Raw genomic sequence first — 26,211 nt, 5'->3', positions numbered from 1 at the left:
ACACAATCTTAGCCTGGCATTTAAGGCCTTCCACAATCTCCTTTAGTCTACCTTTGAAAACTCAGTTCACATTAGTCTCCTTCCCACACTCCAGATTCCAGCTCAACCAAACTATTAGTTGTTCCCTTATCTTGCATTGAACTCTTCTGCCTCTGTGCATTCATGGAGGTCATCCTCTCTGTGCCTAGAAAGCATTCATTTCTTATCTCTACTTATTAAAATTCTCCAAGGCTCAGCTCTTGCTCCCTCCTCCATTAAGCCTTCCCTGATATTCTCAGCTAAATGTGAGCTCTCCCTCCTGAAATTTTCTTATAATACATTAGTTCTCCTTTACCCTTTTATCATACTTTTCTGTGTATATACATTAATCTTCATCTCCCATTCCAGGACAGTGTCATTTCTCTCCTCCCCATCCCCAATTTTTGTATTTAGAGTGCCTGAAACAGTGCTTTGCACCGCAGGTGCTCAATAAGTGGTGATTAAATTTAATATTTGCAGAGAAAAGAGGGAAGAAGGTTGTGGAACATTAATGATTTCATATAAACTGAGAGCCATGGAACATTGCCCTTTATTTTATCAAAGGACTGCCATACTGAGCAGAAGGGGAATCAGGACTGCATCAGCTGAGTAGGAAGTAGCTGTCAGAGTCAAGGCAGTAAAGGGGAAGAAGTGAAGATCTGATTTCTGACACCAGAGAGGAAAAAAAGAAAAGAAAAGAAAAGAAAAGTTAATCAGAGACTTCCTTTCTACTCCCTGATGTTTGGAAAGCTTCAATAAGGCTTATAATACAGAGAAATACGAAGTAAAAAGATCTCCAAATCAAACTTAAGTTCTTTTCTCTTTGCCTCTTACTTTAGCTCCAATCTATCTTGTATTTGACTGCTCTGAAGAAATATAGATAGATAGATAGATAGATAGATAGATAGATAGATAGATAGATATGACGGATGGATATGTATATATTGACACCATTTTGTATATATAACTGGTGACTGCTTAAGCCCTTGTGATCATGTGCATCCTTCTTGATTTCATGCACATCCTTATGAACATGATGAGTACTTAGGTATTCAATGGTTGCTTCTAATCTCTTTGCCAAGTGGTGAGGAAAGATTTTTTGATTGCCTCATGAACTAAAAATAAAGATACATACACAAAAGCCCAACTACTCCATCTTGTTCTCCTTCCAATCTGGTTGTTTTCAAAAAAGGATATAATTGCATGGCTTTATTTTTGTGTTTTATTGGATCCATTCTTTCCTACATTAGAAGAAAAGAGCATTGAAGACAGAACTGCCTTCAACCTTGTGAATTTCAAAAGGTAAGAAAAAAGAATAATGAGAAGTCCAATGACAAGAGGCCACAACAGAGTTGTCCTTAGCCTAGCAATGGATTATCACTCAAAGGCTGGTTTCTGCAAGCAAGAGAACCATTTTGTCCATATTTGGAAGTGAACTTGGTAGAACAGATGCTTCATACCAACCAAGTTAATTCTGAACCCACATTCCCAAGAAAGCATGTGCCTTGAGATGCAAAAAGATATGCTTGTACTTCTGATTTTGTTATAGCTTCTCAATAAATATCCCTTTTGTAAAAACTAATTATTAATTGATTAATAATACTGGAGTTCCTTTTTGAAGTAGCAATGAATTAGAAATTGAATAAGTGCCCATCAATTGGAGAATGGCTGAATAACTTGATATAGGAATGCAATGAAATATTATTGTTCCATAAGAAATGATGAGCAGACTGATTTCAGAAAAGCCTGGAAAGGCTTACATGAACTGATGAGCAGAACTAAGAGAACATTGTACACAATAACAGCAAGATTATAAGATGATCAACTATGATAGACTTAGCTCTTCTCAGCAATACAGAATTCCAAAACAATTCCAATAGGCTTGGGATGGAAATGCCATCCTCATCCAGACAGAGAATTATGGAGCTTGAATGTAGATTGAAGCATATTATTTTTACCTTTGTTGTTGTTTGCTTGCTTTTTTTCTTTTTTGTACTTCTTCCTTTTTGTTCTAATTGTTCTTTCATAACATGATTAATATGGAAATATGTTTAAAATGATTGTACCCACATAACTTGAATCAGATTGTTTGCTATTTTGGGAAGGGGATAGGCAACAGAGAGGAAGAAACAATTTGGAATTCAACATTTCACAAAAATGAATGTTGAAAACTATCTTTATATGTAATTGGAAAAATAAAATACTATTGAGAAAAAATAATAATAGTGGAGTTTTAATCACTGGGCCAATCACTGAAAAAAAAATTATTATCTGGAGATGGATTTTGGGGAGAACACGAGAATAGGAGCTTGAATCCATAGCATGAGGAAAGACACACATACCCTGAGGTATCTCCACATTACCCAAGCTACCATTGCCTATAGGACTATTAACACATAAATGCATATGGGAGTTGAACTAAGAAGCCTTGAGTATATATAGGCCACACATTTTTGTTATATATTTATACATACACACACACACACAATTTATAATTGTACACTTGGCCTTTGCAATAAAAATGTAAAGTCAGTGTGAGTCAGAATTTTCTTTCTCTTTTTTTTTTTTTTTCATCAGTTTCCCCAGCATCTAGTATTAGGCCTGAAACATAATAGGTACAGCAAATGTTTGCTAATTGATTGAAGACAAGTAATATAGACTGGTAGAAGAATAACTGTCAACAAAAACTTCCAACCTAATTTTTCCCACCCAAACACTACTAGAGCTTTCTCACACACACACACACACACACACACACACACACACACACACACACACACACACAAGACCTTCATTACTAGACCCCACTCTTATGTGACTTTAACCACTATTTAAAAATCAATTATTTAAAAAATTCACTAAGAATGTTTGAAACCAAGGATATGAACGATTTTCAGATGATGAAATTCAAGCATCTATAGTCATATGGAAAAATGCCCTAAATCACTATTGACTAGAGAAATGCTAATTAAAACAGTTATGAGGTACTACCTCAGACCTCTTAGATTGGCTAAGATTATAGGAAAAGATAATGATAAATGTTGAAGGGGATGTAGGAAAATTGGGACACTAATGCATTGTTGATGGAGCTGTGAAATGATCCAATCATTATGAAGAACAGTTTTTAACTATGCCCAAAGAGCTATAAAACTGGCATATCATTTGATTCAGCAGTGCTGCTAGTCAGTCTGTATCCCAAGGAAATCATAAAGAAGGGGAAAGGATCCACATGTGCAAAAAAATATTTGTAACAGCTCTTTTTGTAGTGGCAAAAAATTGGAAAACGAGTAGATGCCTATCAACTAGGGAATGGCTGAACAAGTTATAAAATATGAAAGTAATGAAATATTATTATTCTATTAAAAGCTGAACAAGCTGGTTTTAGAAAGACCTGAAATGATTTACATGAACTGGTGCTGAGCAAAACAAGTTGAACCAGGAATACAGTGTACACAGTAACAGCAAAATTGTGTTATGATAAATTATAAGAGACTTGGTTCTTCTCAGTGATTTAGTGATCCAAGGCCATCCCAATAAACTTTGGATAGAAAATGCGGAGAATGAATGCAAATCATTGCTATGTTCACTATTTTTTTTTCCTTTTTCTTTTTTTTTTTTTCTCTCATGACTTTTCCCTTTTGTTCTGATTTTTCTCTCCCAATATGATTATAAAGAAATGTATATTTTTAAAAAAAATAGTGTACATGTATAATCAAAAAAATAAAAGAAATGTTAGAAAAAAAGTTTGAAACTTCCTCTGTCTCTGCTGGTGGTGGATGAATTAGGCAGCTGAGCAGGACACTACACATACAATTAGAGATTCTCAGCAGGGATCTAACCTAAAATTTTCATTTTACAAATCAGAAAGTAAAGTACAGTTGAGTTTAAATAAGTTACCTAAGGACAAAAACTCAGTAAGTATCAGAGACTCCTATTCTTTGATCCAGTGATCCCGTCCTTCAGCATCAAACACAAAACACAAACAAACTAGACACAGCATTTCTCTGCTGTGGCCATTTTCTTTGGGTATTCCCTATGACTGAAATGTTCTCCCTACTCAACCCCACCTACTGATCTCCTTGCCCTTCCTTTTAAGTCAAAACTAAAATCCTCTCCCCATTTTTTCTTAATTCCCCAACTCTTCTTAATTCCAGTGTTCCCCTCTGTTTATAACTTGTTTGCATATATTTGTACCTTGTCTACCCATTGTCTTTATGTCTTTGTGTATCCCTAGTGCTTAGCATAATGTCTGGCACATAGTAGGCATTTAATAAACGTTGATTGATTAAAACCTGACATTTGACTCAAAATCCAATTTTTTTTTCCCTACTGCCCAACATTGCTACTAAGTGATCCTTGAGATCTTCTCATTGTTCTAATCCCTTCACTTTAAAGATGAGTGTGAAACCCAGAAAGGGTTGTAATTTTTTCAAAGTCACAGTAAATGTGGCTAAAACACAATTCAAATGGGATTTCCAATCTAATGGTCATTCTATTATACTACAATGCCCTTGGTAGAGTCAAGGAAATTGGGAGGAAAGAGGTTACAGACAATGAAGGCTACTTCATGGCTTTACAAAAATAAGTGCACGTTTATTTTAATGACAGAAAGTCTCCCTGCATGGTACATAGAATTGGGGAGTTGGGAAGAACAGGAAAGCAGAGCCAAAGAGATGTTGAGTTTAGTGGTTCCAGCCCTTTAAGAGATTGCCATGGTAGTCTGGAATTAGAAGACTGAGTTCAAATCCTACTTCTCAGTATCTTTGTTATCTCGGGCACTGAAACTCTCCAGACTTCAGTTTCTATTTCTGAAAAATGAATTGAACTATGGTGACCTTTAAGGTCCCTTCCAGATCTAAATCTATGGATACCTCCGAAGTTTAAAATCAGAAGCTAAAATCCTTAAAATAGATTAAAATTATCTTTTCGTGTATTCTACAAGGCCAAAGTGGAGGAGAGGGAAAGAAGAAGGAATCATCTAGTAATTTTTTAATTAAGAAAGAAAAAACTTAGCGATCATCAGGCTCAAACTCCTTTTTTCATCCAGGAACAAATGGATATCAAGGGAGGTGAGGTGATATGTTCACTTAGTGGCAAAACCAGCTCTTAGAATCACTTGGTTTTCACTTCTGTCCCAGTTATCCTTCCACTACAATATGTAGGCCCTCTTTGATCAGGCTACAGGAGAACTGAAACTAAATGGACTGTCCAAGATTCAGGCCCAGCTGGGAAAAACCCAGAAAGAAGCAGAACAAGGGAGGGTAAGGCAAGTAGAAGCTGGGGAGCTATCCCGACTAGTTGTACCCTTTCCCAGCTCCCATGTCTCACCCAGACAAACACAAGTTCCTCCCCACCCTCCATTAGTGTTGGGGGGAAGAAGGCAAGGGGTCTCAACCATCAAGAAGGAGAAGGATTTGTGCACGGGGGAATGGAGAGTGTGACCTTGAGGAGATTTTCCAGAGGTCATCACTCGTCAGATCTTTTCTTCCTTCCAGAAAGGTCAAACATTTTAACGCTGGGTCGATGGGAAGCTCCTTACAAATCCTGTGTATTGATCCCTGAAGCCTCCTAGAAAGGAGAGCAGACATTTGCATCACAACCACTTAATTTTAATTGCCCACATTAGAGTCATTAAGGCCCCAAACTGCCCCTTCCTGATGTCGTACCCTGACCCCTTCGGGTTCCCTCACGTTGGCCTGCGCAGCGGGGCACCCAGAGATTTTCTAGGAGCTGGCCAGCGGAGCCGGACACCTCCGACTTTAGAGCAGGGCTGCTGACGAAGGATTTCCTTGGAAGTTCAAGGGTTCCGGATTCCGACGCTCACCAGTCCCTGTCTGCTGCACTCTGGGGTCCTTGGGTCCCTACCAGTTTTAAGAAGCTTCATCCGGGAGGTGTTGGAATCCAGCCCCACCCACCGCCACAGGGCGAGGGGTCCGGGAGGGGAAGCAGGAGCCCTGGGAGAGGGAAGAGGAGCTGGTGGAGAAGGAGCACTGCAAAGACAGGAGAATGTAGAATTTGATCCAGAATCGTCTGTCCTAGTGGGAGCTTGCCCCGTTGGTTTTCTGGAAGGTTCAGGGTTTTGAGTTCTGGGGCAGAACTTTAGGCCTCTCTCCGACCATTCCACCCCAGTGCAGGGCCTGGGGTGGGGGGAGTTCCACTGCCCCTGTTTGATGAGCAGCGACCAATAAATTCATTAATCATCATTTTATGCCTCATCAAACACTTTCCAAGTCCCTCCATGGGAGTTATACAAATTAGCTCTTGAAAAGACAGTAATTTCAGTTTAGCGAGGTATAAGTGCTTTCTGATTGTCTCTGCGTGCAGGCCTACCCTGACAAGCCAATTCATCAGCGCGTTGGGGATGTGGAGCCGTGGCAAGGGCGAAACATCACTCTTCGGGACCGGCGCAGCTGCAGGGCCCGAAGGCTCCGGGGTCTAGGGCCCGATCGCAAATTGGCCACAGCTTTGCGATCTTTGTCTCTGTTTCCTTCCCTTCCCCGCCCTACCTACATTTTCTTCTTCCTCAGGCTCTCCAGTCCCAGGCTCTCTAAATAGAAGTAAAAAGGAGGGGAAAAACCCCAAAACTTAAAAATCAGAAGGTAAATCTGGAATCCGAAGCCGTCACAACCGCATAGTCTAGTTAGCTTTCTTGGCTTCTTTCCCTCACGTTGTTTGAGGTAAGAGTAGTGTCTTATTGAAACTTGTCCCTCCAGGGCTGGGCACAGTCTCTGCACACAGTAGGCACTGACGTTCCAGCGCGGTGGTTGTTGGAAGCTTCCTCCACTGCGGGGAAGGCTGTGTACCCTGCCGGAGTGGACCAAGATGAAGTGAGACGTGAAATCTGTGGTAAGCTCCCAGAAGAACAGAACTCTCGACCTCTTTAGAGAGGGAGTCCCGGCCGAAGTCTGCGTTTCGTCCCTTTGGGGGATCTGGGCTTGCAGGCCCGTTATCTTGTTTGTAGAACTGTGCGGGGGGGCCTATTATTGAGCCTTTGTTGAGTTCTGAAGGAAGCTGGGGTCTGAATGCGAGTAGCAATAAGTTAAGAGAGCAAGGAAGGGGGAAAGTTTCCAGGATTGGGAGCGAGTAATAATATTCCTTTAGTTTACCAGTCGGTAGAGTCCAATTCTTCTGAGAAGGCGAAGGTTCCTGTCTCCAGATTTCATTAATAAAAAGGGCCAGCGTCCCACCTCAATTCGAGTCCCAACTCATCCGAGTCCCTACTTTGGGCCCTTTACCCTAAGAACAGAGCCAGGAAGTCGAATCTCAGGAATTCAACTCCCCTAGCTCTTCCACTCCCACCTTTCATTAGTTTTCCCTCCACAAAGTGCCGCATGCTTCGGAAAAATAACTTGGCAAACGGGAAGCCGTTTATCTCTTTTATCTTGGGGCCCTATCCAATTAAATAAGTGCACATTTACATTTGCATCCATCAGGCGGGAGCGCAGAGAGCCTCGGGTTTGCTCCGAGCAAATAAAAGCAGATTTCAGTATCAGTATCATCCGGGCGCAGGAAATGAACGCGCTCCCTGCGCCTGCAGCGCGGCCCGGGCTGGCGCGCAGCTTGCAGATGAACCCTTCTCCCGACCTGGGCAGACAGACAGACTGAGGGACCAGGATGACGACTGGAGAGGAACGGTCAGAACTCTGGGTCCGCACCACACATTCGTTTGGGCATCTCTTGAAATCTCCGCTCATATACCAAGTGTGTCCTGCTATTCAAAGCTTTAAGGTCTCCAACCCAAATCATGTTAGGACAAAAATGAAGTCACTTCTAAAACCCGGGGTTCCCACGGACGCCCGTGGAGTCATTGCAAGATTCCTAGCCAGATACAGGACTTGGGGGTGCTGCGGGCGATGGGGGGGAGAGAAGGGGTGTTACTCCTCAGGCTCAAAACCCGTGTCGAAGGACGAATTAGAGGATAGGAAATGGTTGAGATTGAGGCCCAACGGCGCTGTATTTCTCTCCCAAATCCAGGATAACAGTGAGTTGACTTTGAGCTCCACGAATCAGTCCTATTATCTGTTGGTTTTGGCTCCGTGGAGAAAATTAGGTAGTACGAAGCATTAAATCCCAGGTAAAACCTGATAGAAGCACTAAAAAACACACTTAAGCGAAGTTCCCTGTCGAGTATGGGACAGAGTTTTCTAAAAAGGTTAGCGACCCAAAGAGCTCGGGCCTTTCCACAAAGGAAGTAGAGACTAAGCTTTACTCGCTTTGAGCCACCGGAGAATATCTCTCATGTCCACTGCCAGATAAAAGGAGGGAGCCAGGAATTTGGGGATGGTCAGGGAGCATGGTGGTTTTCCACCTGTAGCCACACGTCTACACCACAGTTCTGAAAAAGCATCTCATGGGAGGAAGACCCTACCTATTCTGACTCACGTTTGTGCGAGGTTCGCCAAAATGCATTTTCCCCCAAAGAGAGAATCCAGAGGACAAAGGAGGGTCGAGGAAATAGAGATTCTGAAACGCTTCCTTCATGTTTGGTCCCAGCTTAGAAACATCTGGGGGAGAAAAGGACTAAACGGGCTAGATCTGGTACCCGGCAGAGAGAGTCCTCTAGATATCTTACTGCGGTTTCTCAGCTCTCTCATGCGTTATTTTCGTTATTGTACCGAGGTCCTGGTAAATTTAGTCAATAAATGGACTGACGAGGCCCCTGCTGGAATTCGCACTTAGGAACGATAAATCAAGACACGTCTAGTTAGCTCTCCAGCACACCCATCCCTCTGCTCCCGCTCCGCGCACTGAAGGAAGCCTGGGAGTCTGTAATCCTCCACTGGCCGGCCCTCCTTTCCCCCACACTCAAATTCTCCCTGAGACTAGGGAAAACTAGTGGTGTTCTCTGAGAACCCTATTAGATAATTTCTCTAGCACTGAGCATCCAGAGGAAAGAACCCAGCAACCTATATTGTCTTCTCCTCGAAGAAAAAGAAAAAGCGCCCTAAAAACCCTTGCTGACCCAGACCGATCCTGATGACCCAGACCGATCCCCCTCCTCTGAATTTTCATGCCCTGCTCCTGCCGCCTGTCACCTCGAAGCTGTGAAGAGTTATTTATTGTGGCTGCCAGGGAGAAAGGAGCTGGTCTAGCCTGATGCTCTGGCAGGGTTGGGGCAGCCTTGGTAGCTGGGGTCGGAGCAAGATGGAGCAAGGCAAAACCTCATCTTCCCCTTTCATCCAACCACCACCCCCTTCCACCCCCAATCCCTTACAGCAAAATCTTGGGGGGGGGGGTGTGAGGGGGGAGGTCATGCAACTTGACTGTCCTAACCCCTGGGCCCGGTAGGTGGCGCCTTTCCTAGAGGGTTTATAATTTTTGGTTCTAGGGACCAAATTTCATTTTTAAAAATTTTGGATCAGTGCCTTGTTCTGTGATTGGCAACTAGTTAGGGACTGACAGGTGCGAGGAAGGAGGGAAAGTAACATTCAAATCCGAAAACAAAAATGCTACTTCCCTTTATCTGGAACAGAAATCTTACATGCTGTCCCCACACCTTGGGCCCCAGCCAAACCCAAGCCTAAATTCATTTACAAAATGTGGGGACTTCGTAGAAAAATTCAATTGATAGAGTCCTACTTCGTAGCTCGGGACCCGTGCAAATGCTAGCTCCTTCCCGGACGTGAGGACAAAGGTTGTCTCTCCGGTTAAAAACTCCCCGTCCATTTCTCTCTCTCGGCCTAGAGCTTCTTCCTACCCCCTTTCAAGTTACCCCCAGTTTCCCCTTTCTTCATTCTCTTTTCTGTTCAATTTCCTCCCACAGAAAATTGCAACATTTTCTGGTCTTCTCCCATCCTCCTCACCCCCGCCAGAGGATCACTCCTTCTCCACCTTAACTCCCCACCCCATCCCATCCCCTCCCCAACACTAGCGCGTCAGATGAAAGCTAAAGGTGGGGACAGTAATTCAGGCCCCAAACAGGCCACTTTCCATTTCACAGTCCGGGGTTCTCTCTGGACAGATGATTGACAGGACTCTACAAGGCAACCCTGATCACATTTCGAGAGGAATTCGGACCCTCTGTGCTTACAGGGGACTACAAGGGACGCTCCGACCAGTCGGACTCGGCCCAGACCCCAGCCAAAGGATTTCTAATCCAGTCCAGCAAATCCGATCAGCCTAAGGCGCTTGTCTGTTAAAGAGCAAATGACAAAGCCTACCCAAGCAGTTATCGAAATGCCCTGGGGGAACCGAGTTACCCAGCGCAACTTTCGCTCCAGTTATTCAAAACTAACCGAGTCCAAAAGACCTAAGTGGGGTTTGTTCTACGGCGTCCACAGGGGACACACCCACTGGGGAATCAGAGACACCCTGCGCATTCCCAAGGCATTTTGCCTTCCATACAAAAGCCCGTAGGCACACGCACGCACACCCTGAATTAAGAGCTTTTTGGACACTACGGAAAAGAAATGAAACTTTTTTGTAAAAGCAGAGGCACTTCCCAAATTCCTTAAACCTTTAATCAGCAGGACTTTCCATCCAATAAATAAGACGTCAAGAAACAGGTTAGCCAGCTCCCAGCTCATGTGGAAAATTCACAGGAACAAATGTCCTGATCATTCTTCTGATTAGGGAAGAAAGGCCGGACTTCCCCTAACTCTTGGGGGTGAGGTTCCCTGAAATAAGGGATCCCTCGCGTCCTGCAAACACCGAAGTCTTAAACGGTTAGTAAGGAACACCACGGGTTGTGTGAACCCTGTCTGAACGCTAGCTAGTAACCGAGTAAAAGCTCAGAAAGTGAATTCAATCGATTAGCTAAGCATTTTAAATCTCTGGGAAGAGACCACTGTGCCTAGCGGGTTCAGTTCTTCATCTTTAACTTGGTAAACCCGAAGCGTGAGTCTAATTCATTATTACAAAATAAATCTAATTTTGCTTTTAAATTTGTAAACTATGAAAGGAAAAACAACAACAAAATCCTGTCTTCTAAGCCCGTTGGACTGATTTTCCTACTGAGGTTTTTAAGAGTAAAAAATGTTTTTTCCGACTTGTTAGCATAAAGGGCACTTGGGCATACATGCGGAAGAATTTCAAACTGTGGGCCTTGAGAAAAGTATGGGAATTAGAAAAATATCCATTTTTCACAAAATAATTCATGATTACAAAATATTCTATAAAGAATATGTAATTATTTGCACTTTCAGCTTAGGAACAATCTCCCCGTTACAAATTGCGTCACAAATTTCAAACTCTACTGCACCTTAGAATTAAGATCAGTGTCACTATTTTAAAAATTTCTCAAATTCAAATGTATATAAGAAGCACCTTCTTTAAAGTTAAAAAAATATATTTAAAATTAAGTGAAGCTTTGTGACTGAAATAGTCAAGTGGAGAAACCGTATCTTTTGGGGAGGGGGCACAGAGAGAAGAATGAACGTCGCTGTTCCTTTGAATTGTTCCTGATATATTCTAATTAAAACGATATTATGTACAGACACACTCTTTTTACACCCAGAATTGTGCCTTAATAGAGCAAATTAGTTCCTCGTGCCAGGCGTGTTTGTGTAGTAACACCCTCTGGAGCAAGAAAATTTCCCAGGAAGTGAAATTCATCGGCAGCCATTCATCTCTTGGGAATAGTAATAAAGAAAAAATCTCTTCCATTCCTGAATTTCTAGTGGTCTCATTAGCTTTGGAGAAGGGTATTTGTTTAAATGTCTTAAGTGTCTTGAATAGTATTTTAACTTTTATTTGAATTTTTAAAAAAAAATGTTCAAATTACTAATTTAAAAGACCCAGTCATTTGAACTGGATAGATGAAGTTGGAATGGTTAAGAACAAACCAGATTGATTTGATAATAATGCCGATAATTATGTAAATCAACTTTAACAATAGAAAACAACTTTGCAGAACAGAGGCCTGTTTCAGTCTTGATTAGATCCTTTCCAAGACTCTCTCTCCCTCTTTCTACCCCCTTGTATCTCTCTTCTCAACTCCTCCCGCCCCATTCCCTTCACACCACTTTCCAAGCGTGCTGGCTTGAAATTCAGGACAAGTGTGACACCTACCTGTGAAAGCAGGGAACCATTTCCCTCTGCCCACCCGGCAGGCCAGGACAGAACGCTGAGCCAGAATTGACAATTCGGGCATTATTTGCGGTGACAGAATACTAATTTAATTCAATCAACCCAAAAGATCAATGCAAAATTTTGTTGGGGGTGGGGTTATGGTGTCAGGCAAACGGGGTGCGGGACAGTGATATGGCAAGGACTTTGCCTGGTGGATATTTTTATTCTCAATCCTCACATTAAGCCCCAAGTACCTTTGAAATAGTAATAAGGGCTAAATCCGGCATAAAATCGAACTCATTAGCTAAGTTCACCAGCTGATTACTTTGCATAAAACACGACACTGATTGGAAGTAATTAGGTTAAGCGATGGTATTCGCAGTATCTATAGCACACTTTTCTCTCTCTTCCCCGGGGTGCCTTATTGAACGTCAGAGTTTTGTTTTTTTCCTCTCCCCCACCCCCACCACGCCCCAACTCCCCACGGTAAAAAGCTTTATTGGATCCTCTGTTCTTCAGTTTTCCCGAATCAACCTTAATCTTGATAAAAATTTGGAGTTCTGAGCAATTCAAAGTTCTTGGGGCCTGCCTATTTCGTTTACCTCTGACTTTCGACGCCAATTCTAAATATTACTTGTACACTTAAAATATGCACTTCAAAAAGTTTCAGTTAAGCACTTTTTGTCGTCATAGGCTATGGAGATGGTCTAGGTTTCAAAAAAAAAAGTAATGAATGGTTTTATGTTAAAATCTCTTTTAATTAAATATTTTGCATTTTACAAAGGCGACTGCAGTTTTTTAAATCTAATAAGTATAACCTGTTTCTTTTCTTTAATAATACTTTAGCTCATACCCAGAAAAATCAATAGGTGTAAAAAATTAAATTAAACTTGTATTTTTAAACTATGAAACAGCTTGGGAAAACACAAATGTATATATTTATATTACAAAACAACATTAAATGCCTGTACAGGTGTCTTGATTTCATAATTTACTTCAAAGATATTGTATTATCAATTTAAATACAAAATGCTACATTAAATATACAGAATAAGATTTAATACAAATCCTTCTTTTAAATTTTTCTTTTCAGTTGGTTAAGACATTTTTGGCGGAGATGTTTACATTTTTATGCCACTCATCTCCATAAACTATAAACTTTTGGATAGGAGGGTTTATTTTATTTTTCTCTCTTGGTGGTGGAAAAATAACTGCCAAGGCCATGTTTTAATAAATTAGAAAAGTCCGGGGCCGAAGCAGCCCGTGTTAAAAGTCGGACATACCTTTCTTCAGTTCAAAGGGAGAGTCTTTGCACAGGTCTAGCTGTGATTGGCTTCTTAGCATTTTCGTTTCTTTAGCCAAAGCGTCCGCTCGGTTCAACACGGTCTGGTTTAATCCATTGAAATGCGGGCCGGGGGCTGAGGCAGGACTCGGTCCCGGCCCTGGGTGGCCGTGCAGGTGGCCGAAGGAGCCATAGTTCGTGTAGCCGGGATAGAAAGGGGCAGTGTAGTAGAGAGGCCGGGACAGAACTGCACCGCCCGGGAATGGGCACTGAGCGGAGGGCGAACGCGCCGGGGAGGGAGACGACCGGCTGCCAGCCAGGGTTTGCGCGGCTGTGGGCCCTTGCCCTGGAGGAGGACCCTCACCACCTCCGCCGCCGCCTTCCTTGGACTTGTCCGAAGAGGTGGCTATCTCGGCTAACGACCACAATTTGGGCTTGGTTAGTACTGCCTGCGGCGGTGAGTGAATAACCGAGGGCCCGCTGGGGCCGGAGGGCAATTCTCCATCTGGGTGTGGGGCTGAAGCTCCCGGGGGATAGTGTGGCGAGGGTTCCTCGCCCAGCCTTGCAACCGTGCCCGAGGGAGAAGGGCCGCCAGCCCTCGGACCCCCTGGGAGAGCGTCCAGTCGGCCCTCGTGGGACTCTTTAAAATCCGAGTCGCTCAGGTTGCCTTCGGCCTCCTTGCTTGCGGGAGTATGGGGCCCCTGCAGCCTTTCGCATATTGGAGCCGCCTTCTGATCTCCCCCTGCCATCAAGGAACACAGAGTTAAGGACGTCTGAGCCCTCCCTCGGCCACCCCAGGCCAGCAAGCGCTATTTCCCAGCTGAGCCCCCGGTTCTGTGAGTGAAGGTAGCAAGCACACTCGGCCAGATCCTCGGCCTTCCAGCCTTGCTTTTCTGATATATCCTAGCTCACCATCCTTCTCTCCTCCCTTCTCCCCAATCAATCCCCTCCTCCCCCACCTTTCTCCCAGATATACTCTATCGACGCTCCTCTTTTCTGGCCGAGATTAGTCCTCTAAGGTTTTCCACTCTCTCATTCTTTTTCCAGCCTCAGCCTAGAGCCCCATTACTTTGTGCCCACCAACCTGTTTCTGGGGCCTCGGCCTCTCCCTTATCTTCCGACTTCTGTGGTTCATCCTCGTCGTTCTTTTCCAAGTCGATGTTTTCTTCTTCTTCCTCGTCCTCGCTCCGGTTCCGTGGAGTCCAAGTCATCTTGTTCTCCTTCTTGAGGCGTCTCCGTGCATTGGCGAACCAGGTGGAGACCTGAGTGAGGGTCATCTTGGTAATGATGGCCAACATGATCTTCTCGCCCTTAGTGGGGTACGGATTCTTGCGGTGTTCGTTCAGCCAGGCCTTGAGCGTTGCCGTGGCGTCCCGAGTGGCGTTTTTCCGATAGGCTGGATCTCCATAGGGATAGGACCCCAAGGGTGCAGCATAGGGATGGTATCCTAGGGACCCCGCCATGCCCGGGGTGTGGTCGTAGGGTGAGCCCTGCGGAGTAAATAGAGAGCCAATTTAGAGCACGGAACCAGAACTAGATGTAGGGCACAATATGCCTTGTTTTATTCAAGACAGAACATCGGTTCCACTTTGGGAGGAAGCATGATAACAGGGGACAGCTCTCTGGCCTACTGTGGAACCAGGCTAGTGGGCCTTGATCCTGAGTGAAGCAGAGTGGTTTGCCTCCCTCCATCCTGCTCGAGGCCTCAAGACAGCTGAGCCTCGAATTCTGGCTGCCCATAACCTCAGGGGGATCCAAGGAGCAGTTCCTGGGGACTGCAGGGTGGTATTGTGACACGCCACAACCCGGTCTTCCCGGGCATTTCCGCCTTTCTCGCTCACGGACACTGCCACATGGCTGCCAAAAGCCGGGGCAGAGGAGCAGAGACGCTTAAGACTCCGAAGAAGCCGAAGTCTTTCGCCTTCCTTCGAACTGTAAGGCTTAACCGGGTGGTGAGTTAACTGCAGATATGCAGAAGGAAATGAAAACTAAGAAAGGGGAAACCATCCATGCAAAACCAGGACCACCAGCAGAAACCGAGGAGCGGTTTAGGAAAGTACGGCGGTACCAAAAAATCCCGGTTGCACCGCAGCTCGACTGTCCTTTCGGAAACGTAATACCTCTAAATCGGATTGCAGAGATAGGATTACGGATTTGCAGTATTTTGGAGGACTAATTAAAGGCGAGGCAGAAGACTTATTTACATATGCTTACCATCTTTCTCCCATGAATTAAAAAAAAAATTTTGGGGTGAAAAAAGGATTGCCTGAAGCAAGATCATCAATGTTTTAATTAAACGAAGAACTTTAATTGTGGATTGCTATGATGCATTTTACCTTGAAATTCCCTTTTTTGCAAACTAAAAGCTTTCCCTTCCTACTCGAAGGATCTCTTTTCTTCCCTGAGAAAGTACTTTGACAATTTTCTTAACACAAGGACTAGTTAGATCAAAAGAGCTAAAGTTTGGAAGGAGGCACTAACCGTTTCATTTGTTCCTTTGCGGAAACACAAGGGTAGTTTCGCTAGGCGAAACCCTTTGCTTATACAGCGCCCCCCCCCCCCCCAATCCAAGCCCAGCCCAGCCACCCACAGACACCGAAAGGCACAGCTTTCAGTCCAAGCCGCTTGCCAGGCAGCTGGGGCTGTTCCCCCCGTCGGTCTTACCACGTACGAAGTGAAGGCGGCGGCTGCTGCGGCAGCTGGGTCCGTGCCGTACTGGAGGTGAGAGTTGTAACCCGGGGAAGGAGCGGTAAAGGCGGTAGATCCAGCATAAGGAGAAAAAGCGGAGCCCGAGGAAGAGCGGCCAAGTTCATCGGTGCGAGGTCCCGAGATGACGCTGGTGCTGTAAGCCGGGCAGGAATAGAGTGCCAGGGAGGCAGACGGCTGGTACAAGTAGCCCTGAGGGTAGGACATGGCCAAACAGAGGCATACAGTGCCCGGTGCAGCCGCGGAATGGAACCCGGTCAGCCCCCTAGGAGCAGAGGTGCCGGGGCGGCTGGGCGCCCGGCACTAGCAAGGCGGGCGGCTAAGCACCTGGCCTCCGGGCTCTCCGCGGCTACAGCGGCTCCTCGTTCTCTCCCCGCGCCTGTAGGGCTAACGCTGGCGCTGCCTCTGCTCCTGCTGCGGCTCCTCGCTCTCAGGGTTTTTTCTTTTTCTTTCTTTCTTTTTTTTCCTTTGGACTGGGGGGGCTCTGCTTTTTGCTTCGCAAAGGTCCTGCCAAGATGCTAAGTTGGAAATTGAGGATTCTGACGCCTTCTACGCGCCCCGAAGCTCCTCCTTCCCGGGGTGTTGTCAATGGAAGGAATGGCAGGATCCTGCTGGGCGGCCGCAGCCAACCCGGCCGGCAGGAGCGCCTCTCCCTCTCCCTCTCTTCCTTTCCTTCTCCCTCTCAGGCTAGCTGGCTGGTTCCCTTGCCCCTCCCTCCTTCTGTCTCTCCCTCCCTTCTTCCCTCCCTCTTTTTCCTCCCCCCCTTCCCGCTCCCCTCCCCCCTTTCCCCCCTTGCTCCCTCTCAGTTGCAGACTCTAGCGCGCCGGCCCCTGGATGACAATCACATCCCAGCCGCGGCGATCAGCTCCAACTTTCTTCATTAGCTAACTACTGTTGGAGCCGTCACATTGCTGAGGATTTATCGCAGCCAGGATTGCCCTGGAATACAAGCCAATCCGTTTATGAAAAAATAAAAGAAAGGAGATTGAATATTCGCTCATTTATTTCCTCTGTTTTCTTTCCACAGTAAATAATTGAGCGGATAAACAACGGAGATAAGAATCTAGGTGTGCCATTGACAGCATGGAGACCCCTGCCTTACTTATCCAGGCTTCTTTCCCTACTACTTTAGGAAACCCGGATTAAGTCTGATAAACGGAAACGATGAGACTGTAGTTTGCGGGGGAGAGACAACAACAACAATGTTAAGCAAGTGTGGAAGTGAACCTGGTCGGATCCGGAGGAGGACACTGCCAGCAGCAGGTGGGCAAGTAAGGGGCTCTTTGCTTTTACTCGTCTCCCGGGCTTTTTTTCTCTACTCTGCTGGGAATATCCGAGGTGGGGCGGGGCTGGTATCCAATCTCAAACTGAAAAAATCTCTCTCTCTCTCTCTCTCTCTCTCTCTCTCTCTCTCTCTCTCTCTCTCTCTCTCTCTCTCTCTCTCTCTCTCTCTCTCTCTCTCTCTCCTCTCTCTCTCCTCTCTCTCTCTCTCTCTCTCTCTCTCTCTCTCTCTCTCTCTCTCTCTCTCTCTCTCTCTCCTCCTCTCTCTCTCCTCTCTCTCTCTTCTCTCTCTCTCTCTCTCTCTCTCTCTCTCTCTCTCTCTCTCTCTCTCTCTCTCTCTCTCTCTCTTCTCTCTTCTCTCTTCTCTGTCTCTCTTTGTCTCTGTCTCTTTTTCTCCTCTCTTTCTCTTTTTTTTTCTCTCTCTTTTCTTCTCTGTCTCTGTCTCTCCCTCTCTGTCTCTCTGTCTCTCTCCCTCTCTGTCTGTCTCTCTTCTTTGTCTCTCTCTGTCTCTTTTTCTCCTCTCTTTCTCTTTTTTTTCTCTCTCTCTTTTTCTTCTCTGTCTCTGTCTCTGTCTCCCCCCTTCTCTCCTCTCTCTCTCTCTCTCTCTCTCTCTCTCTCTCTCTCTCTCTCTCTCTCTCTCTCTCTCTCTCACCCCCTTTTAATAAAAAGGGAAGAGATAGACGAAGAGAAGGGCAGTGGGTATGGGCAAGAATTTCCCCTTCTCTTCACGGAGAAGCAGAGTAAGTGACTACTGTTAAGTTCTCTCTGCACCCAGGATCAATCATGCCTCCCACCCTCCTTTCCTGTTCCGGCACCAACACGCCCAATCAGACCTAGGGTTCCTTTTTCTTTCTCTCAATTCCTTTCTAGTCTCTCTAATTACACACTCATTCCTGACTGAATGTGTGTGTGTGTGTGTGTGTGTGTGTGTGTGTGTGTGTGTGTGTGTCTTGCAATTGAGCACACACGTAACCGGAAAATATTTATGAAGCCCCTGAGAGACACAAACGCAGCTTGAAGTTTCTTGCATATACAAATGCAGAAACCACACACTCAAATACACAAAGGCAGAAGCAAACAACACACAATCATAAGTTTCATACAGACACGCAGTCACCGGTCTCATCCTCAAGACACATGTAAAAGCCTCAGACAGAAACACGTATCATACGTTGCACACCGAATCCCTGGACGCAGACATTCAGACTACAAATCTGTGTACACAAAAATGTGCAGGGTCTCAAGCACTGCCACACGTCCACGTTCACACTTGAATTTCAGCTCTCTCCCTATCCTCCACGGAGTCTCCCTGTCACCAATTCCTTGTCATAGTCACAACTTTACAGCACCTCAGACATCCCAACACGGCCAGTTGTAGAAGAGTTCCTGGGCTCACCGAGATCGAGAAATATTTAGCGAATTCATACTACCAAATACTACTCAATATACATGCTACACAAACTCGTACATACAAACTCACACTCAAGTTCCTTTGATGTGCACACGTCACACTTTTCCTTTCTGGCCTTTTGCCTACACAAACATGCTAACATCCCCACACACAGACTGTCCCCACTCAAACTCCCAAGCTCGTCTAGATGCGCCGAGACTCCTCCTCTTCCCTGCCCCGCCCCTCCCTTCTTGGTTCTCCCCTATAGATCTAAGCTGTCCCAGACTACATTCTCCGAGAGCCTCTCTGTCCGCCCCGCCTCCCAGAGTGGCTTTTACCTCTGATTGGTCGCCGCCTTCAACTGGCTCCGCCCTTAACGTCGACCTTCTCCTCCTTCCAGAGTCACTGCGCCGCGGTCGGGGGTGGGGTTGGGCGGGGCGCCGTGGGCGCTATTGTCATGGAGACGAGAAGCTGGAGACGTTGGTTGTGGGGCCGAGCTGACTGGACCCGGAGCTGTGGCGGGGCTGGGAGCGCAGAGCTGGAGCTAGGTGGAGATGGCCCGGAGCGTAAAAGATAAGCCGCCTGGCCAAGCAGAGAAGGAGAGTGCTGGGCGGCTTATGAGGAAGTGACGGCCCTGGGGCTCTGCGTGCAGCGACGGGGAGCGCCCCCCCCTGGCCGGGCCGAGCTGTCCCGAGAGCGCCTCCGTCTCCCTCCCTCCTTCCCTTCTTCCCTCCCTCCTCCCGCCCCTTAGCGCCAGCCCTCGGCTCCGCCTGCGCCGCGCCGCTCGGCTTCGCTGCAGCCCCTCCGGCTGCCCGTCCTAACGGTCTGTTAACGGCCAAGGGCCCAGGGAACCAGTCCGCTGGAGCGCGCGCTGCCCGAGAGCTCGTGAGGAGGCCGGGACTCTCGAGGCCCGCGCGCTTCCGCCACGGCGATCCAGGTGAGCCGCCTTGGGGGGCGGAGGCGGCTGAGGGGTTGGCGTGGGCCCGAGGATGTTGACCCGGACTCCGGGCCGAGTAACTTATGAGGGTCTGTGTCAAGAATGTGTCCGCAGCTGCCCCAGCCAGGCTGACTGGCTGTCAGTCTCGCGCTAAATTTTGCGGGTGCGCTGCCACGTCTTATTTGGGGTCAAGGTCTCGGCGGGGATTGCCCCAAGACTTGGAGTAGGGTCTGAGGACACCGCGGGAGAGGAGGTGGATGTTACTCCCTGACGGTCCCCTGTGCGAATCGGCTCATGCTTGCTCGTGTGCGTGTCCGTCCGAGTGGCCGAGTGCGGGCCGAGGTTTCCATCCTTGCGCACGCGTGTGGCTGTCTGTGCGTGTTCTCTCCCCAATCGCCGCAATGTTTCACGTATCCCCCTAATCCAGAGGGTGGTTAATGAAATGTAGCCAAAGAGGTTTGTGCCTCCACAAATATAAGGTCTGTCAGGGAGACGTCCTCATTCCATAATTTCACCACTTTTATTCTCTATCTTAAGAAAAAGGTTGTAGAGAATCCTGCAAGACGCTGTAACATTTCGAGTTTATGGTTCTACTGCTGTGGTTGTCACTTTCGTTTTATGTCAGATTTAAAACTCGTTTCTCTAGGATGTCTCTATTTTCTGCCTTATTTGCACGTTGATATCTCTGTTGCACGACTGGCCGCCACAGCAGTTTCCTGGAATAGAATTGTATTAAAATGTGAAAGGAAGGACTAATCTTCAGCAATTTGGCTGAATTCAGATAGGAAGATCCTGAGGACTTAACCATTTTAAAAGGAAGTCTTTAAAATAACTTCTTCATGAGCACTGTTGTTTTTTTGTTGTTGTTGTTTTGTTTGTTTTTGTTTTGTTTTGTTGACTGCTGTAGATCTGATTTCTGTTCAGCTAAAATTTAAGCTTTATATTTTGTTAAACTACATAGTTGTCAACAAGTACACGTGCTCTGGACCTTTTTTATCAGTGAAAATATTCTGTTTCTAAAAGTGGAGGCATGGTCATACTTTGTGACACCTGAATATATTTTTCATAATTGATTGTTATTTGAACTTTTTTTTATATTTCAACTTAATTGGAAGATGCATTTATGTTAAGATATTTTTAAAATGACGATGTAAGTCTTTTAAATGTATATTTTTGAAAGAATGAGATTAAAAAGATTAAAGTAGGGTTAATCCATGTAGAGTCCATGTTCTGATTTATAAGTTTTATTTCATAAAATAACTCATTTATAGCAACCATAACAAGTAATTGTTTCATTTTATATTCATTTTTCATGTGCAACAAAAGTACAAATTTTTTTCAAAGAATATATAATAGGTATGTAACTATTTCTTAGTATTTCTTTTTGGGTTTGATGCAGTACTCACACAGAATACAATTGCCATTGCAGACTTCTTTTTATTTGTCTAGTATAATAGTTTTTCAAGTATTGGATTTTAAAAACTAATAAAATTAGGTCTGCTATATTTTAAAGAACTAATCATGCTCGTGTGACACAAAACTAGCACAAGGAAAGGAAACAGATTGGTTCTGTCATATCACTTTGCTGGTTTGGAGTGTACTTAAAGGATTATGATTGATAATGCTGTCTTGCCAAAGAATGTTGACACAGGTGTTTATGGTTATCTTAATTAAGATCCTAAAAAAAATGTGGTCTATATAATGTTATAGAAAGGACTGTATATTTTTAGACATTTTTACTATGGAAAGATTTCATTATACCCAAAAAATTACTTAAATTTTTTCTTAGCTCTTTGGAGGCAAATGTTTCATATATCATATATATATATATATATATATATATATATATATATATATATATATATATATATATAACTTAAATTAATATTAAGTATGTCATTACTAATGCTATGTGTGACTTATTGATTGTATGTTATTGGTTTCTTTGTATAGTGACTTCATTGAATATTGGTGAATAGTTTAGAAAGCAATATATGGAATAGAATATTTCAGCTATATTTTATCAAGTTTGTAAAACACTTGATAATCAATACATTTTTAGAGGAAAGAAATTTGAAGTTCAGAAAACAGAAATGTAGTAAAATATATAATGTTGATGCCAAAGAAATTATTATTCTTCATTTTTAGGGAAAAAAAATCATTCTTAGGTGTTTTTTAAAATCCCAAACTCACTTTTTTCATATTATAAAGCAGTTAATCTCATCATAATTGTAGAATACCTTGGTTTGTTTTTTTTGTTGTTGTTTTTTTGTTTTTTTAACCAGAAAATGCAGAATGTATGTAGAATATACATACAAACATACATACAAAAATAATTAGTGAAGAAACATCATGAATATACTATTAGTATTTTAAACCTCTGAATTTTAAACGGTTACCTGTAATATTCTAAAACACCTTCCTAATATCTCTTGTCAAATTTTGAGTCGGAAAAACAATAATTCTGGTATTATTGATTATAAAACCGTATGGTTTAGGTTACAGACTATAATATTTGTGATGATGGAAATTTTTTTTTACCTCTTTGCAGACCATTATTTCCATAAAAGTAATCATATATGACAAGTTTTATATTGTCACTGTCCAAAAAGAGGTAATGAAAGAGAAGACAAAGATGCAATAGGGAGATGATGGAAGCCATGTGTAGATTCACAAGGCCTTTCCTCATATCATATTTAGCCAGTTAGAATTACATGACAAACTATGTATTTAGAAAAATAATTTTTTTGCTATGTTTAAATCAATGTAGTATTTTTATTGAAAATGTGTAGGCTTTTTTCTCTTTAGAGTAAGTATGACCAAACATCAAGATATTATCTACTTGAAATATAAAAAAAAATTGTGTTATAATTCTTCTAAGGAATACATTGAATATTTCAGGTTATTCTTTTATTGGAGCACCAAGCTTAATTTTCTGTCTTCTGTTTTATGAATAGTACAAAATAATTATAAATGTAACATCCTAATAAAGTGGGAAATTTGGAAAATTATAAATTGTGCAAAAATGACCAACATGCAAAAGCAATTGGAATCTTTATGATGCTTGGATGAATTATAAATATTTTGTGAAAAATTTGAAACATTTTGTCCCTGGGATCTCACATGACATATTGAATGTGGTACCTCTGTATGAATAATGTACAACAGTCATATTACAACTATTTTTCCTCAATTTTTACTTATTAATTCAATATGCCTTAAAAAGTATTCTTGCTTATCTGCACATTTATTAGCTATTAAACAGAATAAATTTTCTTAATAGAATAAAAGCTAACAAAGTAAGAATGTATAATTTTTTTCTTATTCACCAATACTACTTTAAAAACGATGATTATGTTTTAATGAATTACACTGTATTTATATGTGCAACATACTTAAACTTCAGTTTAGTTTGGTAATTATCTTTTTTTCAGAATGGAAAACTTCAAATTCACAATGCTATAAGATTATAATTTTCCTTTTTAAGCACTATTAAATTTGTCATTTAATGTAATTATCCTTTTTCCTTTTTTCTATAGCTAATGATCTTCCAAATTTTGATTATATAAATTGATTTTTCTATAATAAGAAGTGGTATGGTAATGAAAACTAGATATGAAGTTCATATCTGAGCTCTCTAAAGTTCCTTCCAGTTTTCTGTAATTTATTAAATAGTATAACTTCCATTCTTTGCTTGTGATAAGCTTGATAGTTCCATAATACAGCTAACTTTGTCTGCTTAAGCCATTTTATAATTATGAATTCCTCTGAACTTATTTTATATTTTTACCATTTTATATTCTTAAGTCTTGTTCCATCTCTTTAAAATATTTTCTTCAAGATGAAAACAAGCCATAAAAAACAATAGATTTTTAGTTTATCAGAAATATTAACATATATGACATTGAGTTCCAATTATATGAAATCCTATGAATAAATACATTAACTCATTATGCTTACTATTATGATCAGATGCAAACTTAACCTTAAATTTCTTGTTATGACTTGGTATAGCTATAGCTTTTTGATATGTAGTGCTACTATCTCTTCCATCAAGTCAGTTGTTTTTGTTTTTTTCTTGTTGGTACATTTTGCCTTCCAACAAATCTGCAAGACACTTGTAGATTGTATTTGCCATCTTGTGTTAAAAATTAAAGTTTGCTTATTAACTCATACTCGACATGTTAGTCTATAGACAGCAAAGGCTTTTATAAGTATTATTCCTGATCTCTTTATGTTTATTTTCTGAGTTACTAGTAACTCTTCCACTATTGGTCTCCATACTAATCAGTTTTACATTATTATTTAGGTATTCTCTTCCCCTTTGGGGGTGGGGAGAAGAGGGGAGATTAGAGCCTTTAGTTCCTATACATGGACATATCCATATGAAATAATTAGACACTGCTATTAATATACATGTATGTGTACTTAGACACTGCTGTTAATATACATGTATATGTACATAAAAATTGGCAGTAATAATTCAAAATTCAATTAAGCTTTAGGTATTATCTTTGATTCTTTGTGTGAATGCCATTTTTGAGATACTTATTTTTGTAATTATTATAAATTTGTTGTGTACAACCGAATTCTTTTAAATTTTGTTAAGATCAAATACTAGGATTTAGATCAAGCCATTAATGCTTAGTTATTTTAAGGATCAAATGCATAGAAATGTCCTCTGATTGCTATTACTAATTGAATTCATATACTTATTTAGGAGTTGAGATTCTTATAAGAACTGTAGAATTTACAATTTTGTAATATTATCTAGTAGGACAAGAATTCAAAACATTGAACTTTATGTAATGCAGTGAAAAGTATTGTGTAAAAAAATCATAACAGGTGAAAGAATATAGTTTGTAAAACTTTCAGTAGAAAACTTTGTGATTTAGTGTTACTCTTGTTCAGATGATAAAAATTATACTTGCTATCAACTAGATTTAAATTTAGTATGTTCTGTGAAAAGTTACTTTTAAATAATGCCTGTATATCATAATAATATAAATGAAATATTATATTGGTTAAGTTACCTGGTAGTCCTTAGCTATTTAGAAAGCCCAGGTAGAAGGATAAAAATAACAAGAAAGACAACATGAACAGTTTATTCTATTTAAGCATTCCAGAATATAGGGAGAATGTACATGCATATATATATATATATATATATATATATATATATATATATATATATATATGCATATCAGATTGATTAGGTTTTATAGCTATTGCTTTACCCTAAAATTATTATTATTTAAAAGTCTTGTTGTGTGTTGTATTCCAGATAAGATGTAGTTTTAAAAAGAATAATATATATTTTAATACATATATTGTATTTAACATGTACTTTAACATATTTAACATGTATGGGATTACCTGCCATCTAGGGAAGGTGGTGAAGGAAAGGAGGGGAAAAGTTGAAACAGAAGTTTTTGCAAGGGTCAATGTTGAAAAATTATCCATGCATATGTTTTGTATATAAAAAGCTATAATAAAAAAATAAAAAAAATAAATAAATACATTAATTACTAACTTCCACTTTTTTGCACACTGGTAATAGCAATGTATTTTTCATGAAAATGAGGTAAATCCTTAGGTATGGAATGAATTCACATTCTAATGGAAAATGTAGAAAATATTTTCTATAGAAACAAAAAATTCCGTGTTTCAAGAAATTTAACCTTTCTAAGAATTAAGTTAATCAGTTAATGGAACTGTTGGTGAGTTAAAAGAATTAAACTTTAGTTCAGGCAAAATAATGAAAAGTAGATAGTGAAAAGTTAAAGCTGCTTTATGGGAGGGGTAACAATTGTTACTTTTCTTTTTTAAGATTCTACAATCAGTGGTGGACCTTATAATTATGAAAGAAGAAACAGAACTTATTCTGAAGATTTAAGGTAATTTTTGATGTCTTAACACTTTTCCTTTCTAATCCTGAACCAATGTCACTTCTAGGAACTTTTTATAGATTGATATTTCTTTCAGGTTCTAGTGTGAAAATATAAAAGCTTTCCCTGCAAAATAGTTGAAGTGGCTACTCAAATGACTAGAGACTGCATTAGAAGCAACTGGGAAGTGTCCCTTAGGTTATACTCCCGCACTCTCTTATAACTTATTTCCTGAAGTAAGAGCTGTGATTATTTCCTTGTTGCCATATATGGCATTTTAGTTCATTGTCAAGATTTCAAAAACATATCAAGCCTGCTGTTTCTCCCTATGTTTACTTCCCAGTTTTCTGCTTATGTAAATTTAGAATATACTTCCAGCTTGATTAACTGGCAGCCAGAACTAAAACCTCGAAGTGTTACATGTAGTCAGAAGACTTGTGGATGACAATCGGGTTCTATCAGAAAGAAATGGATCTTTAAGTGAGAGATATGAAACTCATTTACGTGAGTTCTTTTCTATGCTACAGAAATGTAGGTTTCTTTTTTTTTTTTTTTTTCTTTAAAGCTGTGTGTAATAGACCTTCCTTCCTTTCTTGATGTGTAGACTTGTGCTTATTTTGCAGCTGTTGCCTGCCTGAGTTCATGGAAGACTTTGGTGGTTTTATCTTGGAAGCTAAGTTAGATTGATTCTGTATGTGTT

General features: G+C 42.0%; 1 protein-coding gene and 1 long non-coding RNA gene across 6 annotated transcripts in view; one reads left to right on the top strand and one right to left on the bottom strand.

Moving 5' to 3' along the window:
- Window positions 1–12,764: 12,764 nt before the first annotated feature.
- On the bottom strand, window positions 12,765–19,454 carry IRX5 (iroquois homeobox 5). Of its 4 annotated transcripts, XM_074293435.1 has the most exons (5): window positions 19,025–19,454; window positions 16,343–16,522; window positions 15,974–16,207; window positions 14,394–14,799; window positions 12,765–14,051 (listed from the first exon to the last, which is right to left on the bottom strand). In XM_074293435.1, exons 4-5 carry the CDS (start codon window positions 14,770–14,772, stop codon window positions 13,294–13,296), a joined length of 1,137 nt encoding a protein of 378 aa, XP_074149536.1. In that variant the 5' UTR covers window positions 14,773–14,799; window positions 15,974–16,207; window positions 16,343–16,522; window positions 19,025–19,454; the 3' UTR covers window positions 12,765–13,293. The 4 variants fall into 4 exon arrangements, with proteins under 4 accessions (XP_074149536.1, XP_074149534.1, XP_074149535.1 ...); XM_074293433.1 differs by having other exon boundaries at window positions 15,974–16,533; window positions 19,025–19,114; XM_074293434.1 differs by having other exon boundaries at window positions 15,974–16,522; window positions 19,025–19,107.
- The window catches only part of LOC141557573 (uncharacterized), a 13,649-nt gene continuing 4,227 nt past the window's right edge, over window positions 16,790–26,211 (top strand). Inside the window, exons 1-2 of one of the 2 annotated variants that reach the window (XR_012486837.1) lie at window positions 16,790–17,278; window positions 25,454–25,520. This is a non-coding gene — a long non-coding RNA (uncharacterized LOC141557573). Of the gene's footprint in view, window positions 17,279–19,333; window positions 19,624–25,453; window positions 25,521–26,211 lie in introns of those variants that run through there. The other variant, XR_012486836.1, reaches the window with a different exon arrangement.

The sequence above is a fragment of the Sminthopsis crassicaudata genome, chromosome 2 (assembly GCF_048593235.1).
Source record: "Sminthopsis crassicaudata isolate SCR6 chromosome 2, ASM4859323v1, whole genome shotgun sequence".
Classification (NCBI taxonomy): Eukaryota; Metazoa; Chordata; class Mammalia; order Dasyuromorphia; family Dasyuridae; genus Sminthopsis; species Sminthopsis crassicaudata.
The sequence above is the reverse complement of the archived record's forward strand: the minus strand, read 5'-3'. Positions and strand labels throughout refer to the sequence as shown.